The sequence below is a fragment of the Corythoichthys intestinalis genome, chromosome 1, assembly GCF_030265065.1.
Source record: "Corythoichthys intestinalis isolate RoL2023-P3 chromosome 1, ASM3026506v1, whole genome shotgun sequence".
Classification (NCBI taxonomy): Eukaryota; Metazoa; Chordata; class Actinopteri; order Syngnathiformes; family Syngnathidae; genus Corythoichthys; species Corythoichthys intestinalis.
The window spans coordinates 54837042-54858370 of NC_080395.1; the positions used below are offsets into that span (position 1 = coordinate 54837042).

The window sequence follows — 21329 nt, forward strand, 5'->3', positions numbered from 1 at the left end:
ATTCAGGTCTGGACTCATTGCTGGCCACTTTAGAAGTCTCCAGTGCTTTCTCTCAAACCATTTTCTAGTGCTTTTTGAAGTGTGTTTGGGGTCATTGTCCTGCTGGAAGACCCATGACCTCTGAAGGAGACCCAGCTTTCTCACACTGGGCCCTCCCTACATTATGCTGGAGGCAGCAAAGCAACCCCCAAAACATCAGGGAACCTTCGCCATGTTTGACTGTATTCTTTTCTTTGAAGGCCTCATTTTCCCCCCCGGTAAACTCTATGTTGATGGGTTTTCCAATAAAGCTCTACTTTTGTCTCATCTGACCAGAGAAAATTCTTCCAAAACGTTTTTTTGGCTTTCTCAGGTAGGTTTTGGCAAACTCCAGCCTGGCTTTTTTATGTCTTTGGGTCAGAAGTGGGGTCTTCTTGGGTATCCTATCTTAAGAGTCCCTTTTCATTCAGACGCCGACGGATAGTACGGGTTGACACCGTTGTACCCTCGGACTGCAGGACAGCTTGAACTTGTTTGGATGTTTGTGCGGATTGTGAATAAAGAACCTCGACTATCTTTCATTGAAATCTCTCGTCATTTTTTTCCTTTTCTGTCCACATCTAGGGAAGTTAGCCACAGTGTCATGGGCTTTACACCTATTAATGACACTGCACACGGTAGACACAGGAACGTTCAGGTCTTTGGAAATGGACTTGTAGCCTTGAGATTGCCCATGCTTCCTCACAATTTTGCTCCTCAAGTCCTCAGAAGGTTCTTTGGTCTTCTTTATTTTCTCCATCCTCAATGTGTTACACACAAGGATAGAGGGTGAGTCAACGTTAATCCATTTTAACTGGCTGCAAGTGTGATTTAGTTATTGCCACCACCTGTTATTTGCCACAGCTAAGTAACAGGTGCTGTTAATTACACAAATTAGAAGCATCGCAAAGATTTTTTTAACGGGTGCCAATACTTTTGTCCGGCCCATTTTTCATGATTTCATTTTTTTCCCCACAGTCTGTTTTGTGTTTTTCATTGCAAGCAAAATAAATGAAGATATGAGAAACTGAACATTATCTGATAGAATTGCAGGAGGGCCAATACTTTTGGCCAGCAGTGTACCTATTACACAAAGTACTGCCCAACAAAACAGATAAATGCACAATATTTCTAAAGCATTTGTTACGATGAAGGAAATACATATGTCAATTTATTAAAGTATTTTTTGTTGTGTCTATAGAACATTTGACAATGTGTTGAAACTATGCCACGAAGGATTAAGGCAGTTCTGAAGGTAAAAGGGGCCCCAAACCAGTACTAGCAAGGTGTACCTAATAAAGCAGTTGGTGAATGTTTGTTATTATTGCTCAGAGACAAATGGCATGCAAAAGTTTAGTTACACTAGGTATGTAGTAGGTAGGTACACTAGGTAGGTACTTTTTAATGCCACTGTATAGTGTAGGCCTATGTCTTAAGCAGTCCAGATAAACATTATACACCTTAAGAAAGACATAAAATGCATATACCAAGTTTAGACATAATACACCTTAAAACAGACATCAAATGCATATACTAAGTTTCCAGTATAAAATAATTTTGGGCAGGTGTCATTGACATGTACTTTTAAAACTTATTTTTTTCACATAATGGTGATATCTACAGAAGATGTAGGATATCGCCACAAAGACAGGACACAAGAGTCCTGGTGGATATTTTATGCTCTTTTTATAGAGAGCTGAGAATTCGGTCAAGCTTAAAAAGGAGACGTTTGCTGGAATTCTTTCATTCATTATAACTCATTTTATTTTCACACCATGACAGAGATTTTTCAGACATATTCCCAAAAGGTCGAACAACGCCCTTAAAAGCACTTCAGAACGGAGCCTAAAATGAGTTACAAACTTTTAAAAGCAAATTAATTAAACTAAAAAAAACTCTTACGATTTTTGAGATTTCAAGCCAACCGAAAGAACATTTTCTGTCTCGTGTCACCTGACACATTCAATAGCTGATCACACAAAACCTAAGAGATCTTATTTTGAGTCGCAAATTCACATGTAATTGATGTGCCCACGTCTAAGGAAACGTGATTTATCTACAAAAACAATTTCACCAAGCATTATAGTTCTTGATAACATAAGTCTATGCACATTTGCCAAACATGTATTCACTTCACAATTCAATAAAAATGTAGCAGCTGGAAAATAAGTTTGACCAATACATTAGACCATCTCCGGATTCATGTCAGCTTCACCGCGTCTACGTGAAGGTGGCTGTGGTTCGTCTTCACCCGTGTCTTGCTTGTCCCTCTGAGCTTCCACCCAGCTTTGCGGGACAATCATCTTCTTTGGCCCATATGGAGGAGGACCCAACAAAGCCTCTATGTCATCGTAGTTCACCACCTCTCGCTCCAACAATGCATTGGCCAACTGCAAATATCAAATTGCAACCAAACTGATACAACAACAACCATTTCAAGTAAAATACACCGATAGAGAGAATATACTATACTAGACAAAAGACGGATCATACCAGTGTTAACTTGTCTCTGTTGTCCATAAGTAGCTTCTCAGTTTGCCGATAAGCACGGGCGATCAAAATTTTAGCCTCCTAAAAGCACAACTATGTTATAGTGCCATTTTAATCGCATAAAATGACACAAGTCAAGAAATTTAATAGAATCAAATGTAAAGGTTAACAAAAATTATATTATTAGAAACCTACATGGTCCATCTGTTGCTGCAGTCCTTGGCTAAAAGGTCTCCGTCCAATAGCACCCTGCTCCTCTGCTTCAGGGAAGGAAACCTGGCCCACACTGTCACACATCCCATACTGTTTCACCATAGAGTAGGCCACACGTGTCACCTTACGCAGGTCATCCTGGGCTCCTGGGGATGCAGATTGACATCCATTTACTATCTTTTAACAAAGTTTAGATTTAAATAGAAACACATCCTGTCACTAGAATAATTCCATGAATTTCATTTGTATTTACCTAATTTTCAGACTCTTTCTTTCGGTTCGTCTTAGCCCATGTCTTGCCTGTCCCTCTGAGTTTCCATCTAACATTCAAATCTTTTTTTAAGGTGTATTTTTTTTAAATGTACCCTAAATTGTTCATGGAAATAAATGATCAATATATTGCTTGTTGAGGTGTAGTGCTGGACGATATGATGATATACAGTATATTGCCAAAACACGATTGTCATTATTCTAAGATACCGTAAATATCGTTATTTTAAGTGTTCATACAATTTTCGCTCACATTTAGGTTCAGTTAAGTCTCAAGTTAGCCTTTAGATGTCACTGTGGAGCAGTACACCACCTAACAAGTTAGCCTCGAGATGTGACTGTGGGACAGTTACTCCCACTGGCATCGTGAGGCCTAAATAATCTCAAGACCCACTAATAATATTGGTGTTTTATTTAACAGAAGAAAAAAAAAGCTGGCATATTCACTTTGAAGTTGCCAGAATATTAGTTTAAATCAATTATCATGTAATCTGTTATTTTTCATTTAAATACGATCATAAATCTGTCAGTTTCCCCTCACTGGTAGAGAGCCCCATCAGTGCGTACTTATCCAATACATTCCACTTGTTCATATAGAAAAGGCCCACACAACTAAAACTCCAGTCTGCGTTTTCCCTGTGACTTGCTCGTACGGCACTGTGTGCGTGTTTACCTCTGACGCCCACAGTCTCGAGTAAGTGAACGTGAATAGATGGATGAAGGATGGACATGAGACGGATTCGACCCCTTCCAACCCCCAGCTGACAGCAGAAAGTCCCATGTAATTAATAAACCAAATGCTCTGTGTTTGACATATAAAAACCTGGCTTCCACCCTACAGACAATCTCTACGCACGTCGTCTTTGTTTTGCAGTCAAAAGTTACATCTGAGCGCTAAAATAACGCTGCTTCTTAGCTACTGCTAACTAGTTAGTCTGAAATGCATTGTGAAGGTCATGATGGTTTATAGAGTTAAGTCTTTTGTACAACTATCTTTGGGGTGACTTCCTTCGAATCTGGAGCATCAGCTGTTTCTCACTTTAAAGCCAAGATGATTATACATAGCATAAACACACACACCCCTACACTATATATATATATATATATATATATATATATATATATATATATATATATATATATATATATATATATATATATATATATATATATATATATATATATATACAGTACATACACTATGTATGTATGTAAAATATTTGGAAATATATTTGTGTGTAGGTGTCTAAGGCAAATTAGCCTTACCCAGATATTATTTCAAGAAATTAGAAATCACGAAATTAGTAGTATTTTTCAGGGTTTGAAATTACAGACATTTTGGTTACATATGTGCCCAAAATTAATCTGTGACACTTACAAATATTTGGGAACAAATGATTACTGTGTTGTCAGCGAATTCATGGCATTAACTTCAATGATTAAACATACAGTTGTGGTCAAAAGTTTACATACACTTGTGAAGAACATAATGTCATGGCTCTCTTGAGTTTCCAGTTATTTCTACAACTCTGATTTTTCTCCGATAGAGTGATTGGAACAGATACTTCTTTGTCACAAAAAACATTCATGAAGTTTGGTTCTTTTATGACTTTATGATGGGTGAACAGAAAAAAGTGATCAAATCTGCTGGGTCAAACATATACATACATGGATCTGAAAAAGCGAGTCATTGACTTGAACAAGTGCGGAAAGTCACTTGGAGCCATTTCAAAGCAGCTGCAGGTCCCAAGAGCAACAGTGCAAACAATTGTTTGTAAGTATAAAGTGCATGGCACTGTTTTGTCACTGCCACGATCAGGAAGAAAACGCAAGCTATCACCTGCTGCTGAGAGAAAATTGGTCAGGAGGGTGAAGATTCAACCGAGAATCACCAAAAAGCAGATCTGCCAACAATTAGAAGCTGCTGGAACACAGGTGTCAGTGTCCACAGTCAAGCGTGTTTTGCATCTCCATGGACTGAGAGGCTGCCGTGCAAGAAGGAAGCCCTTGCGCCAAAAGCGGCACCTTAAGGCTCGTCTGAAGTTTGCTGCTGATCACATGGACAAAGATAAGACATTCCGGAGGAAAGTTCTGTGGTCAGACGAAACAAAAATCGAGCTGTTTGGCCACAATGCCCAGCAATATGTTTGGAGGAGAAAAGGTGAGGCCTTTAACCCCAAGTACACCATGCCTACCGTCAAGCACGGTGGTGGTAGTATTATGCTGTGGGGCTGTTTTGCTGCCAATGGAACTGGTGCTTTACAGAGAGTAAATGGGATAATGAAGAAGGAGGATTACCTTCAAATTCTTCAAGATAACCTAAAGTCATCAGCCCGAAGATTGGGTCTTGGGCGCAGTTGGGTGTTCCAACAGGACAATGACCCCAAACACACATCAAAAGTGGTAATGGAATGGCTAAATCAGGCTAGAATTAAGGTTTTCAAATGGCCTTCCCAAAGTCCTGACTTAAACCCCATTGAGAACTTGTGGACAATGCTGAAGAAACAAGTCCATGTCAGAAAGCCATCAAATTTAACTGAACTGCACCAATTGTGTCAAGAGGAGTGGTCAAAGATTCAACCAGAAGCTTGTGGATGGCTACCAAAAGCGTCTAATTGAAGTGAAAATGGCCAAGGGACATGTTATCAAATATTAGCGCTGCTGTATATATATTTTTGACCCAGCAGATTTGATCACTTTTTTCTGTTCACCCATAATAAAGTCATAAAAGAACCAAACTTCATGAATGTTTTTGTGACAAAGAAGTATCTGTTCCAATCACTCTATCAGAGAAAAATCAGAGTTGTAGAAATAACTGGAAACTCAAGAGAGCCATGACATTATGTTCGTCACAAGTTTATGTAAATTTTTTACCACAACTGTAGAGTAACTGTGGCTATTAATTCAAAAATAAAGTTGAAATAGGGGAAAACTCTCATAATTGTTGTGCAATTTTTCATCAAATACGTTTTTTAAATTATATCGTGGCATATCGCTATCGTGATATAAAATACCCTACTTTTATGATGAAATTTTTTTTCCCATATCACACAACTTATTGGGGTGGTTTAATGGTAGAAGATCCAGGAAGTGAGTTCATGTTAGAGGACTGTCAGGGGTGTGTACCTGTTGTAACCTTGTTAAAGATAATTGCTTCTGCAGCCCTTCCTCCTAAAGCCATGCACATGCGCTCAAACAGCTGCTCTTTGGTAAAGAGGTACTGGTCACGGGGCAAGATTTGGGCAAAGCCCAGGGCTGCATTTGTCCGAGGGGCAATGGACACCTAAACAGAACACAAAAAAAAAAGGTACTGATCTGTATTGACCATTTTAGTGAGCGAGTAAGTTACATTATGACTGCTATACACCAAATAGAAAACAATTCTACAAAAAACAAATATGATAACTGATATGTGATTTGGTACCTTCATGACTGCTTCTGTGTGCTCAAGTAGCCATCCGACTAAAGCATGCCCCGATTCATGGAAGGCAACCACCCTCTGCTCCTCTTTGGAGAGGATCTTACTCTTCTTAACACTTCCTAAAAAACACACTCGCTGAGCATCACATTAATCATTTTTCCCATGGTAGAAAAGCAGCAAATATATGCTCTAGTCTAGATCACCTGTAACCATTGTGATGATGAAACAGTATAAAAACAGCTGATAGGATGGGGGAAAAAAAAAAAAAAAACTAGGTAAGATTCTACTGTACCTGCGATTACTCTCTCTACTGCATACTCAAAGTTGAAAGTGTCGACTGACTTATGGCCCTCTCTGGCAGCATGCAAGGCAGCTTCGTTACATATGTTAGCAATATCAGCCCCTGTAGACAAAATTATATTGAGGCAGTCATAGAAAATAACATAAATCTAGCATATTTTGCATGCATTTCTTTACCACTAAAGCCAGGAGTGAGCTCAGCCAACCGTAACGAATAGAAGTTAGCTGACTGGGTAAGCTTTAATATCTTGAGATGCTGTTCAAAGATTTCCATCCTCTCCTAAGAAATGAAACAGTTACACTTATTAGATATACGCTCAGGAATATTTTTTTAAAAAAGTATATTACTAGACAAATAAAGTTGGTGCTAATATAGTTAAGTTCAACAATTATGCTCAACGTCACCTGTAAGGTCGGAAGATCAATAAAGATGTGCCGGTCCAATCTGCCAGGTCTCATCAGAGCGTTATCTAAAATGTCTGCTCTATTTGTGGAAGCCAGCACAATCACATGGTCAGTTGTTCCCATCCCTGCAGAAGAAAAACGAAAACAAAAAAAAGTTATTCCAACACGTAATAAGATTTTGAAGTTAAAATAAATTGTCAACATCCTCATCGGAACCCACCGTCCATCTCAACCAGAAGCTGGTTGAGGGTCTGCTCCTCCTCGGTATTGGAGAAACCAGACATGTTAGTTGAGCGCTTCTTTCCAACAGCATCGATCTCATCAATGTAGACAATGCAGGGTGCTCGGCCACGAGCTTCCTTAAACAGGCTTCTCACCCTGGCAGCACCCAGACCTATAAACATGATTAGACGTCTCTTCAGCTTCGCTAACAGTTCTTAAAATACATCCATTAAATTGATACATTTACCATCAATTCTTATACTACAATCTGGAATGGGGAATATTTTTGAAGATTTGCATACAACGATTACTGTCATTGATAAGGATGCTAAATCAGTAAACCAACAAAAAGTGTGTGATTACATCATTTGTCCAGCAGAGAGTGCTCTGACTGCATTTTTGTAGTGGGAAAAGGCATGAATTTCATTGTTTACATAGTAAAATATTTCTAATGATGAGATTTTTTTTTTACCAATTGTTGTTAATAATTAGAATTGCTACTGGCAAAAGTTAGAAATCAATCAATCAATCCATTTATTTATTCCTGAAAAAATATATATATTAGGGGTGTAACGGTACACATAAATCTCGGTTCAGTACATACCTCGGTTTTGAGGTCACGGTTTGGTTCATTTTCGGTACAGTAAGAAAACAAAATGCGAAATATAAATGTGCTAGTTGTTTATTACACACCTTTGTGCTTTCAACAAAAGGAATATTAGACTATACAAAGCTAGAATTCTGCTCAAAAAGTAGCGGGTATTTAAAGATAATCCGACAACAATTTGCTTTTCTATTGGTCAGCTTTCTTTCTGAAAGAAAGAAGAAAAAAGAAGTCCTGTGCTAAAGAGAAAAGCAATCCCAATGACAAAGATTCTAACATGTATTTTCATTTTTTTTTCTTATGAACGGTTTTCAAACGCTTTATTGGTGGATTTTCTCAAGTTAAAGCGCCACACAGAAATTAATTGATTTAATTGTGTAAGCAGGATCTGTGTATTATTCTTTTTATTTAATTACAGGTGTTTCAGCTCATTTCAATTTATTTTATTTAAATGGGCTATTATTTATTTTACTATGTGTTTATATTTTACAAATGTCATGTAGTATTCATTTATATTGTATATTTTATGTTGTATAACTTTAGTTCCTACTTGTTTTGTTGTGGTAGGACGGTTTTGTATTGAACACGTGGCCGTGTGGGTTATTATTATAGCACAGAAGACTTCAGGAAATCAACAAAGACAAGTCAACTGTGCCCCGATCTACCACTCAAGAGAGCTGATGGACTCAAAAAGTTGGTTACTTACGATTGCATATTAGTTTGAAAATCGACCAGATCCACCGTATTTTTACACAAGAGACTTCCGGTCTGCCCGAACCTAACTACCGGAAGTAGTATTGACGCAGGAGGGTCGCGTCTCACGTCAAATAATAAACTCTGCCGTTCTTTTCGCGTGCGTCATGTTGAGACGCTTCTGGGACGCGTCTACGTGGCCGCACTGCGACTGGTGTGCATTGGGTGATTGACTTTAACGCCCACGTTTCACTGTGTTGTTACGGCGGCCACGTTGTCGCGCCTTTGACGTTTCTGGGTTATACTGTCGTACCATGTTGGTTACTTGGTCCTCATTATAGTAGAGAAGACGGAGTAAATATAATCTACACAAAGAAACTGTAACCCGATCGACTCACAGCCTCGAAAAGGGTTACGTTACGTCAGAAACTCGTTCGGTACGCCTCCATTCCGAACCGAGCACCACGTACCAAAACGGTTCAATACAAATACATGTACCGTTACACCCTTGATATATATATATATATATATATATATGTATAGGTGACTTGAAGTTCCGCTCTGAGACCCTCAATTTGGCCAATTTTCAAAATTGTCCAAAATGCATGTGTGATACATCATTGGAAAGCCTAAAATCTCAATTTTCTGGGGGGAACAAAAATTTTGAACAGGAAGGCATTTTTCAAAAGAAATGTTTTTTAAACAGCAAAACCCTAATAGGAGGCGAGAACACGCGAGAGCAGAATTAAAGACGCCACGATTTTAACGAGATATTATCGCGTACTTACCTTGTTTCGATCCAAAAACTCCATGTAGCATGTATCACCAAGTGTCAAGACACAGCTGTGAATGGCCACAGCTGGATATTTTTTTAATTTTATGGGTGAAACATGGTGATATGACAAGGGTCGCGATGCAGAAATCGCAGACAACAAGGAGTGGTTGAGATTTTCTTTTTCATATAGTTACCCCTTTAAACGTTATTTTTCTTTTTTTGTTGTTGGATCGATTATTTATCATCTAACATATCGGGGAAAATGCAACAGTAACAAAAAAATACAATTAAGGGATAGTTATGAGGTAGATATCCATGACTTTTTTACAGACGCCAAAGTTTTCACTGTGACGTAATTCATTTGAAAGTTTAAAATGTGCGAGTGAATAATTTTTTAAAGTTGTTTTTTTCTTTTAAACTAAAATTTAGACATCAATTAATGATTCTAAGCTAAAAATGACAGACATTTTGAATAATAACTACAATTAATTACCTTCTTTTTATGGCTAGGTTGAAACAAAAGATTCAACTGAGAATCACCAAAAAGCAGATCTGCCAAGAATTAGAAGCTGCTGGAACACAGGTGTCAGTGTCCACAGTCAAGCGTGTTTTGCATCTCCATGGACTGAGAGGCTGCCGTGCAAGAAGGAAGCCCTTGCTCCAAAAGCGGCACCTTAAGGCTCGACTGAAGTTTGCTGCTGATCACATGGACAAAGATAAGACCTTCCGGAGGAAAGTTCTGTGGTCAGACGAAACAAAAATCGAGCTGTTTGGCCACAATGCCCAGCAATATGTTTGGAGGAGAAAAGGTGAGGCCTTTAACCCCAAGTACACCATGCCTACCGTCAAGCACGGTGGTGGTAGTATTATGCTGTGGGGCTGTTTTGCTGCCAATGGAACTGGTGCTTTACAGAGAGTAAATGGGATAATGAAGAAGGAGGATTACCTTCAAATTCTTCAAGATAACCTAAAGTCATCAGCCCAAAGATTGGGTCTTGGGCGCAGGTCGGTGTTCCAACAGGACAATGACCCCAAACACACATCAAAAGTGGTAATGGAATGGCTAAATCAGGCTAGAATTAAGGTTTTCGAATGGCCTTCCCAAAGTCCTGACTTAAAGCCCATTGAGAACTTGTGGACAATGCTGAAGAAACAAATCCATGTCAGAAAGCCATCAAATTAAACTGAACTGCACCAATTCTGTCAAGAAGAGTGGTCAAAGATTCAACCAGAAGCTTGCCAGAAGCTTGTGGATGGCTACCAAACGCGCCTAATTGAAGTGAAAATGGCCAAGGGACATGTTACCAAATATTAGCGCTGCTGTATGTATATTTTTGACCCAGCAGATTTGATCACTTTTTTCTGTTCACCCATAATAAAGTCATAAAAGAACCAAACTTCATGAATGTTTTTTGTGACAAAGAAGTATCTGTTCCAATCACTCTATCAGAGAAAAATCTGAGTTGTAGAAATAACTGGACACTCAAGAGAGCCATGACATTATGTTCTTCACAAGTGTATGTAAACTTGTGACCACAACTGTGTATATATAAATATATATATATATATGCAATACAGGGTCAGGCAGATCAACCAGTAACCAACAATACCTACAAAAATATGTATCAAATGATTTCAGAATCATGCACATACCTCCAATGACCTCGACAAACTCAGAGCCTGCCATTGCCAGGAATGGTACCTGAGCTTCTGAGGCAACAGCTTTTGCCAACAGAGTCTTCCCACAGCCTGGGGGTCCAAGCAGCAATGCACCTTTTGGAACCTTGGCTCCCAAAAGGAGGTACCTTTCTGGATTCTGAGTAAAAGACAATGCAAAGACAACATTTTGAATTTCACTTTAATCTGTAAGATAATGTTCCAAACATAATAAAAAAATGATGCCTCTCACCTTGAGGTAGTCAACAAACTCTTTCACTTCTACCTTTGCCTCATGCATGCCTGCAACATCTTTAAAGCTCACACCTTTTCCTGACTTGGTATCAACAATGGTGAATTTTGCCATCTTAAGCTGATTCTGTCAAGCAGATTGTGTGCAGAATACGAAGTATTATGACAATTTCAGATCAAAGACTAGTACAAGCAACTGTCTGACATTTGAACACTTACAAATGCACTGAAACCACCCTCTCTGCCACCCATGCCTGCCAGACGAAAAATGTACCAGAGAATAGCCACACCAATTGCCGCCATTCCAAGAGCATACACTGCGCTGTAATTAACACGAAGAACCAAAATATAGTTGAATTCTGAAAGAGGTTTTGATTTGAAAACATAACAATACTATCAAAACTCACATCACAATTAATTTCTCAAAGGAGAGACTCTTACTTTCCAAAGAATCCAGTGCGTTTGTAGGAGACCGGTATCCGGTCCTTTGTGTCAATATTTAGCTCCTCCTCAGCAGCCCTCAGCTTCTCCTCAAATTTGTCTATGTTGGCGACCTGCATTCGATACATGAGTGCAAGCCTCTACCAAAGACACATAATATTTGGTTGAAACAGTATCAATAAAACAGAAGAATTTGATTCAATATTTGTTGATATTCAAGCCAGACATACAGGCCTTCCAAAGATGACAGCTCCAGGGTGAAGGTAGATTTCAACAATGTCACTTTCAGGAACCACCTGGACACGTGACACCTCTCCCTTAGCCAACATCTCATTGACAAAGTCATTCCAAGAGATGTTACCACCGCTGGTGTTAATAGAGTTTAGCAGGCTCATGATCAGTGCAATTATGAAAAGGGTCCGCAAGCGCTCTCTGTACATCTGGTCCTCCTGCTCGCGACGTTTCTTTTCTTCTGAAAAGGAAAAATTTTGTGGATATCGGACTGTTATAAGCATGATGAATATAGTAGTACTTGTAATCCCGTATATTTGTACCTTCATCTTCCTCTGGTGTTTTTCCTTTTGGTTCATTGCCTTTATCTTTTGCACATTTCGACTGAGATGTACTGAAGAGGTGTGTTGACCCTGTAATGAAAGAATTTTGTTTTCCAGCAAATGTTGCTAAATTGTGAATAAAGGCAAATATTATTGTAGGCGTTATAAATATGATAGAATTTTCAAAAGATTACCTAATAAATTTACTAAACCCACTGGATTTTTAAGCAAGTTGGTCATGACTAACTCTCTGCTGATTCCAGCCAGCGCGGGACTCAATGGTCTGTAGAGAAGATTCTGAAATGTGAAAGAATGGTTTGAAAATGTGATATTCAATACATCACGGTTAGTTTTAACATTACTGATTAAATTGACAATGACTGGCATCTGATGATAACTGCAGTATTAACACTTGGCACAAGTGGGATAGTACTAATCAAACTGTCATATAGTCAATACAGATGTACAATTATTGAGGATTTACCCCCAATTTAAAAAAAAACCATTATGGTGAAATTACTACTTTATCAGTGTTCTTCAAAAAGACTAATGGTTAAAAGGCACTATAACAGCACAGAATAGCTATATTGAAATATTTAATCATCTTTAAAAAGTCACCCATAACAATAAATTTCAACATTCATTCTGGCGCAGAAAAAACAATAACAAAAAACAATTGCACTGAAACATGATCAGACAATGCCAGACATCACAGTCCAAATTGATTTGACGTCTATCGCTATTACTGGCAGTGAATGAGTTAATAACTACCAACTACATCTGTAATAAGCATGTACGATATGTCGTTTAAACATCGCCATCACGATGTGTGCATGCGCAATAGTCCCATCGCAAGGACGTGCGATAGTATTTATTTTAGTGCTGTCAAATTTATCGCGTTTACGAGTGGTAATTAATTTTTTTAATTAATCACGTTAAAATATTTGATGCAATTAACCCATGCTCAGAATGATCCGTTCATGCGTTGCCTCAAACAGTTTACAATGACGCCATTTTAGCACACTGAGAGCAAAAAGGCAGAGAAATGCGAGTGGACACAGGGGTTCATTGGACCGCGACTTTTATTGGCTTAAGCTTTGGCAACTGTTTCACAACAAATATAAGTATTGTGGCGGACGACGTTGGAAAGAATATCAGGAGAAGATCTTTTTCTTAGCACGCTTAATTGAACACAACGCAGATCATACTGTATACCATTTGCAGCCACCACTGACAGTCATGGTTGCCCAACTTCCCATCAGGCATTTGGGCAGAACAGGTAAGTCGCTACAGTAACATTTAGTGAAAGCAAAACAAAAATAATATTCCTATCTCTCAAAAAAATAATGTTCACAAAAAGAAAAGCGCTCAATGCAAAGAGAACTAGCATTCCCAGTCAAAATAGCTATGCAAAATACACAAAAACTTAGACTTTGCCTTGGCTAGATCTCTAATTAATTTAAAACTCGCCATTGACACCTTATTTCAATCACTACCTTACGTAGTTAAAGACACTAGTTTATTTTTTGATTGAAAATCATATATATATATTTAATATCATAATATCGCAACCCCCCCCCCAAAATTACATCAATAATTGTTTCCAATATTGTTCAGGCCTAATCTGTAACTATTTCGGTTGTTTTGATAGATAATTCGGAGCATTTACGGTTTGTATTTGACACCACGTATGTTAAGTTTCCTAAATTGCATTACTAACTACTCCAACGACTGCGTCTTACCTGGATTAGTTTTCTAGACTGTCCAGTAAGAGTCCTCTCGGACATTGCAAAAAGCATCTTTCTTAAGAGCCCACTGTTGACAATGTCAGTGGTCGCCGCTCTGCGGGCTAATATGTGACAATTTCGTTTGGACCATGTCCACGCTAATCCTCTTGTGTAATTCGTACCAAGACTGATACGATTCTTTAACAGCACCGCAGCCATAACCCTAATCAGTAGCGAGCTGATTAAACAACTCAATAAACATTCCTAATATTTCATTGTAATTTACTCATGTCGCTCTTCGCTAGCTTGCAATGTTATTCAACCGCGTGACGTATTTCCCGGAAATGTGTATGGCTCTACGACACGTAGATAAAAACAAACAACATACTCTGAAACGCAATTTTTATTAACAATGAAATATAGTTTGGGCGTTTAAATTTTCCCCGTTTCATTTTGTTGATTCCGATCTTAATAGCGTTAAACATTGTTGAGTTTAAGAGCCTTTTAGCTGCGCACAAATTACGCAGCCTGTACAAAATAACAATAAAAAGCACCGAAACGTGGTGTGAAAAAAGTACGTCTTTGTGATACAAAATTTATACAAATAACAGTGTGAGCTTATGAACAGTTGTGAATGTTTGTGTTTAAAAACAAGGAAGCAATGCTAGCTCGCTTCAGTACCGATAAATGTATTTATTAGTTTGAGGAAAACATTGTTCATCTTTCATTAAATAAATTCAAACATTTTTTTATTTTTTATTTATGTATTCATTTATTTAATTTCATTGTATAAACCTCGTGGACTAACTTCCTGTGACAACGGTAGACGTCCAAAAGAAACTGGTTATTTGACCAACTCCAGCAGGGTGCGCCCCTCGTCAAGTTACCCTTGTCTGACGTTTGTCTCTCTCGAGTATTTACACAAACACCCCGACCTTCACAGGGTACCATTCCTATTAACACAATATCCACGTGTATATAAAATCGATGAATGGTTTCTATCTACAGGTAGTTTGTAAAAAAAAAAAAAAAAAAAAAAAAAAAAAAAAATATATATATATATATATATATATATATATATATATATTTTTTTTTTTTTTTTTTTTTTTTTTTTTTTTTTTCACCACGAAAGCGGGCTACAGTTTTGATCGACATTAGAAATGACCAATGAAATCACAGCTCTTTCATTCCAGCCAATTGGAAACCTTGTTGACGAGTGGACTAGTCGACTAGTGGAAACGTCTGATTTAGGTAAAAGCACTGCCCGAAAATGTTCATCTACTTGTCTTCAAACGCCAATTTGTCGAATGTTTGTGAATGCATCAGAGCTAGACATCTTATTTAATAAATGTTCCATATTTGAGGAAACTAAGTCGACATACAAGGATACGGACATATGATTTAGTGTTTTTAATTTTACAATTTAATCTTTGATGTATTTAAAACGGTATTCATGTAGAGTACTTTGTTAACAACTTCTAGCGAGCTAGCTAGCTACGTATGTTTTTTTTAAGTACCATATGAATAAAATTGATTTTAGGTGAGATACGGTTAATCGTATCAGTAACACGCGAAGGATAAACATAAAACGTAAACATGATTTAAAGGATTAAATCCGAACGCACCCATGTTTCTGTACTACAACTGCTTTGATTGGTCCTTGGGTTGCAACAGTAGTGCGGGCTCTAGGCGTGAAACTCCACGTCTGGTCCGCCATCTTGGGGCATCTTGACATGTCAAAAAGGGGGAAGGATTACGTTCCAGATCCAAAATGGCGATAGTTTCATTGTGCGCGTTGACGTTTTCGACCAATCACAACGCGGCATTCATTCCCCCAAGCGTTTCCGTCCTGCGCCTCGAAGTCGAAGGCCGCTTGAAATCGCTCGAATGGGTTCACGGTGGACTTTATCGGAGCATTCTTTGCTATTTTGATGAGTTTTTTTCTCCAAATCAAACCTGCCGCTACACGACTGGACTTTTAAAGGTTTGCACTCAGAGGGGAAGACGAATTAGCTGTGTTGCAATCGTGTTTTTGTGGATATCGGAGTCGTCTTTCCTCTTGTCTTGTTGGTGTGTATGGTTTTTACAAGCTAGCGCTAGCCTGGTTTTTGGTGGGCTGCTTTTAGCTGCCATGGCGCTTGCAAGTCTATGCGGATTTCTCAGAGACAGTTTGTGCTAAATCGAACTCAACAAATGGGAACATCGAGCATTGGCTGAACACACCCTGGCATTAATAAATGATTCCGATCGCCATATAAGGAAATTCCGAATTAGGTAAGTTGGACTTTTTATGTTTTGTTTGGTTAACACGGTTAGCGCGGTATCAACAACAAACTGGCTGTTGCTGTATTGTGTGCTAAACTGTATGTTGTGACTAGCAACAAAGGTCAACCACGCCGTTTGGCCATATTGTGAGCACACGTAGTAAAACGGAACCATTTTAAGCGTCTTACGTTTCTGGTGTTTTTATATTTAAATTAGCTTTATCCTACCTTTTAATAAGAGTCATCGTATTGTGGGGACTATTTTTGGATAAAAGCTGTTATTAACCCTCTTTGTGCTTACGTTTTTTTTTTTGTTGCATACTCACTTTATTGGTCGTAATGGAAACGTGCAGCAGTCTTGTATAGTATTCTTCTAATAATGACACAAATATGGGACACGTTGTTGCATAAGCTAACGAAGGCCCGTGATCCCTTTAACTATTTACTGGTTTGACTTCGTTGTTGACACAGCCACATACTTTTAGCCTTTCTTTTTTATACAGCTCTATCTCCTTACTAAGCACGAAGGGTAGCCACCAATGGAATGCGCCAGCCCCCCATAAAGAAATGATTAAGCCCAATTTGTCTGTGTATATACGAGTGATATCTATGGCTTGTCATAGGTAGATATCAACTGTATTTGTTAAAATGATTCAAGTGGAGGGGCTGTGTTTGTGAAGGAGGGCAAGCTTTATATGGTGGGATTGTAGCTGAGCAGTTAGGCAAGCTCTCCTCTTTGGTGCAGGACCAATGGCGAGGAAAACACTGCAGTGCTGCTGCTGCTACTGCTGGTATTTTCCACCGTGATACAGAGTTGTATCTAACTTGTCTGGGTTCATGTAGACAATGCTGACTCATATCAGTCTTCTAAAATAAAATTACGTCATGCTTTCATTTATAGGTTGGACATCTGAGTTTTTATTTTCACATCGTACATTAAAATGGATGAGCTAAATCCGTTTAGGGTGTGAGCTTTATAACCACCCCAAATGTTCACATACCTGCTATATTTGGAATTTGAGTAATTGCAGTATGAATTACAAATTAACGATTAATCTTTCTAACATCTTTGAATTTCAGAATCTTCTTCTTGTTGTTTGGATATTTTTTTGTTCTCTGCAGCTGTTGAAATGCTTGCAAAATTCTGTAAAGTTTTTTTCAACATACTTAAAATTGTGACGTATGTGTTTTAAGGTTTAGTGCATTTATAAGCCTGCTGCAACATACTTCAGAGTGCTGGGGGGAAATCAATTTGTTTATTTTGTGCATATCTTGAATGAATTGATTGATCTTTGTGTGGCCAGTATGAAAGTTGTTGCAAAATATTTTCAGTTGAAGGGTAGTGTTGGTTACTTACCCAATGGGAAATTTGACTAAAGTGCTCATATAGAGAATACATCTCAATGACAGCGACGTTCAGACTGCAGGTCTTAATCAGGGTACCCGCGGGTTATTAAAAGTATTAAAAAAGCATTGAATTTAGTTTTCCATTATTGAAGGTATTAAAAGTATTAAATTAGCTGTTGTAAGTCTGGAATTTTTTCACCGTGGTTTTAATTTTCAAGAACATCTCAGTGCAACCTAAATTATATCCGTGATGAAGTTGTTTTTTTTTTTTTTTTTTTAATCCATAACGAAGATGACGCATAGAATTTTTACGATGCACTGCACTACAAATCAAAATGCAACTCGTGCGTGCCAAACCACCACAACTGGCAAAACACCTCTGCATCGGGAATGCGTCCGTTTGTCGTTGGAACGAAAACCCTGCAGGCAGAAGTATTGTGGATTCTGAACACCAAAACCAAACCATTCATATACTTCAAATGAGTCCATTGGTGATCTGTTTCGGATATTATGTCATTTTTGGTCGGCATCGGCTGTCACAATGTTGGTCATATTGCCTTTTGTTCCAGAGGGAGCGTTCCCGATGTCTTAACTGTCTTTTATAACGAATTTTCTTAATGTTTAAATAGTCTACATATTTTTATGACAATTATAAATGCATTTACACAATGAAATAACGCTGGAAAAGTTTTTAGACATTATGTTGCTCAAATCGTGTTTTTTTTCCGGAGGGAGCATTCCCGACTTCGTAACTGCAGCCAAATTTAAGCTCATCAAGACTTTAAGATAGAGGTTAAATCGGGCCTAAAAAGTCCAGCCCGACCCGAACTGTTCCGTGGTTATTAAAGCCCGACCTGCGTTTTGCGTGATAACATTTGTGACGATGTCTGCATAAAAGCCTGTCTTTTATAACTAATTCTCAGTTGGCAGAAATAAACAGACATTTTCTTAATGTTTAAATAGACTACATATTTTTATGATCATTATAAATTTATTTTGTACAACGAAATAACGCTGGAAAAATGTGTCAAATATAAATAAACATGCGGTTTTGCGGACTCGCAGAGGGGAAGATTAAAAAGGGCGTATAGGCACGCTCTGGCTCTGCAATGAACATACAGCGCCTTCTTTTTTTTTTTTTTTTTAAATCCAATTATTTATTTTATAACAAGTATTCCTTAGTTTATCATTCATACATCGTTTATATATAGTTGTTTCAAAAAGTTAGCGAGAAAGAACCCTGGCCCGGCCCGACGTAATAATTGACATTTTAATTTTGGTCATGTTTTCAGTTTAATTTAGCTGTTTCCAGCTTGCTATGTTTATAATTGTGATGTTTGTTTACCGCTTTTCCTCTTACTGCTAAGAGGGAGGAAGTTACATCGGCCGCCGCTATGATATTTAAGTCATCAGCCATCTGCTGTGACCCGGGAATTTAACGCCTGCTTTCACGCACACTGCTTCCCATGTCAGTCGACACGGGAAATTGTTTTCACACACAACTGCTGCATGGTTAAGTCCAGCGATATTCCTGTTGTTTAGGAGTATGTGATAGGGGCTCAAGTTACATCCAGATACTTTAGGTTGCAGTTTATGGGTCATGCGAAGGCAGTGGACCTGCTTAAACATTTCGGTTTGCTTTTCGAATGAATGTGAATTTAGCCGTTTTAACTCGAGAGTTAGCCATGTTCAGTGGGGTCTTGGCAGGTGCACTCGCAGCTAGCCTGTTACAGAAGATGGCTGGTCTGAAACTGAGTCCTGTCCTCCTCCTCTTTTTGTCCACAATTATTGTGTGCGTGTTTTAAAAAAAATCTGACAGACTTTATAATGTTACTTTAAATATGTTTTAATTGTATCTTCAATATATGTGCATTCTTTTGTCAAACACACTTAGTAATTGAGGTTAAATTTGATGTTCAGTGCTTTATTTATTTAATATGATTCAATATGATCTAAAGGGTGCGAGAAAAGTATTAATTTTCAGTTGAAATGGCATTAAAAAAGGTCTTAAAAGTCTTGAATTTAGATTTATCAATCCTGGGGGGACCCTGTAAATGCATGAATCCGATTTTTTCTTGTTTTTCATACTTGAGTGCGGCATTAACTTGACGGTCTGAACGGTACAAGTTGCATAGAAGTGGACCATTTCAAATTCGATTTGGGTCACTTTTGTATGTGGTTTAAATCTGATCTGGGCCACATTTTTCCAGAACGTGGCGGGGGTTTGAACTGTCAAGTCTCCCAAATCGGAATTCATGCAGCAACTAAGTTACCAAAGAGCGGGAGCAGCACGCAAGACTGCAGCGATGTAGCTCTTCATTAGCGTTAGCGCCGCGCTTGAACTCGGCTTTTACTATGCTGGAGGCGGCTGGACCACAGTCAAAAAAAAAAAAAAATACAATGAGGAAAAGGATAAGCCTGATAATGCTAGGTTTCTTACTGTGTGCCAAATGAGCAATATTTCAGTGTTGCTTACTTGGCCGAGTCGGGGCAAACTGACGCGCACACACAGTGCGTAGATATTTGTTTTGATGCTTCTGCGCATGCGGGTCAGTTTGCTCAGCGTGTGTCGGACTGCGACATGCGACTGCGCATGCGTAATACTTGAATGGGCTCAATGGACAAAGGCAGTCTGAACGGGCATGCTCAATAAACATACAGTGCCTTGCAAAAGTATTCGGCCCCCTTGAATCTTGCAACCTTTCGCCACATTTCAGGCTTCAAACATAAAGATATGAAATTTAATTTTTTTGTCAAGAATCAACAACAAGGGGGACACAATCGTGAAGTGGAACAACATTTATTGGATAATTTAAACTTTTTTAACAAATAAAAAACTGAAAAGTGGGGCGTGCAATATTATTCGGCCCCTTTACTTTCAGTGCAGCAAACTCACTCCAGAAGTTCAGTGAGGATCTCTGAATGATCCAATGTTGTCCTAAATGACCGATGATGATAAATAGAATCCACCTGTGTGTAATCAAGTCTCCGTATAAATGCACCTGCTCTGTGATAGTCTCAGGGTTCTGTTTAAAGTGCAGAGAGCATTATGAAAACCAAGGAACACACCAGGCAGGTCCGAGATACTGTTGTGGAGAAGTTTAAAGCCGGATTTGGATACAAAAAGATTTCCCAAGCTTTAAACATCTCAAGGAGCACTGTGCAAGCCATCATATTGAAATGGAAGGAGCATCAGACCACTGCAAATCTACCAAGACCCGGCCGTCCTTCCAAACTTTCTTCTCAAACAAGGAGAAAACTGATCAGAGATGCAGCCAAGAGGCCCATGATCACTCTGGATGAACTGCAGAGATCTACAGCTGAGGTGGGAGAGTCTGTCCATAGGACAACAATCAGTCGAACACTGCACAAATCTGGCCTTTATGGAAGAGTGGCAAGAAGAAAGCCATTCCTCAAAGATATCCATAAAAAGTCTCGTTTAAAGTTTGCCACAAGCCACCTGGGAGACACACCAAACATGTGGAAGAAGGTGCTCTGGTCAGATGAAACCAAAATTGAACTTTTTGGCCACTATGCAAAACGATATGTTTGGCGTAAATGCAACACAGCTCATCACCCTGAACACACCATCCCCACTGTCAAACATGGTGGTGGCAGCATCATGGTTTGGGCCTGCTTTTCTTCAGCAGGGACAGGGAAGATGGTTAAAATTGACG

The 21329-nt window shown here is 38.6% G+C and overlaps 2 protein-coding genes across 3 annotated transcripts in view; one reads left to right on the plus strand and one right to left on the minus strand.

The window, feature by feature from the left end:
- Positions 1–1553: 1553 nt before the first annotated feature.
- spg7 (SPG7 matrix AAA peptidase subunit, paraplegin) lies at positions 1554–14371 on the minus strand. Its single transcript, XM_057831506.1, has 17 exons — positions 14057–14371; positions 12509–12611; positions 12315–12404; positions 11991–12232; positions 11761–11900; positions 11539–11641; positions 11321–11446; positions 11065–11227; positions 7338–7511; positions 7118–7242; positions 6890–6992; positions 6705–6815; positions 6416–6531; positions 6118–6274; positions 2704–2867; positions 2512–2589; positions 1554–2408 (listed from the first exon to the last, which is right to left on the minus strand). Exons 1-17 carry the CDS (start codon positions 14258–14260, stop codon positions 2202–2204), a joined length of 2406 nt encoding a protein of 801 aa, XP_057687489.1. The 5' UTR covers positions 14261–14371; the 3' UTR covers positions 1554–2201.
- A 1493-nt stretch (positions 14372–15864) lies between these two features.
- The window catches only part of ankrd11 (ankyrin repeat domain 11), a 200521-nt gene continuing 195056 nt past the window's right edge, over positions 15865–21329 (plus strand). For both annotated transcript variants that reach the window (XM_057831488.1, XM_057831496.1), the window contains exon 1: positions 15865–16315. The gene's annotated coding sequence lies outside the window, so the exon portion shown is untranslated. The remainder of the gene's footprint in view (positions 16316–21329) is intronic.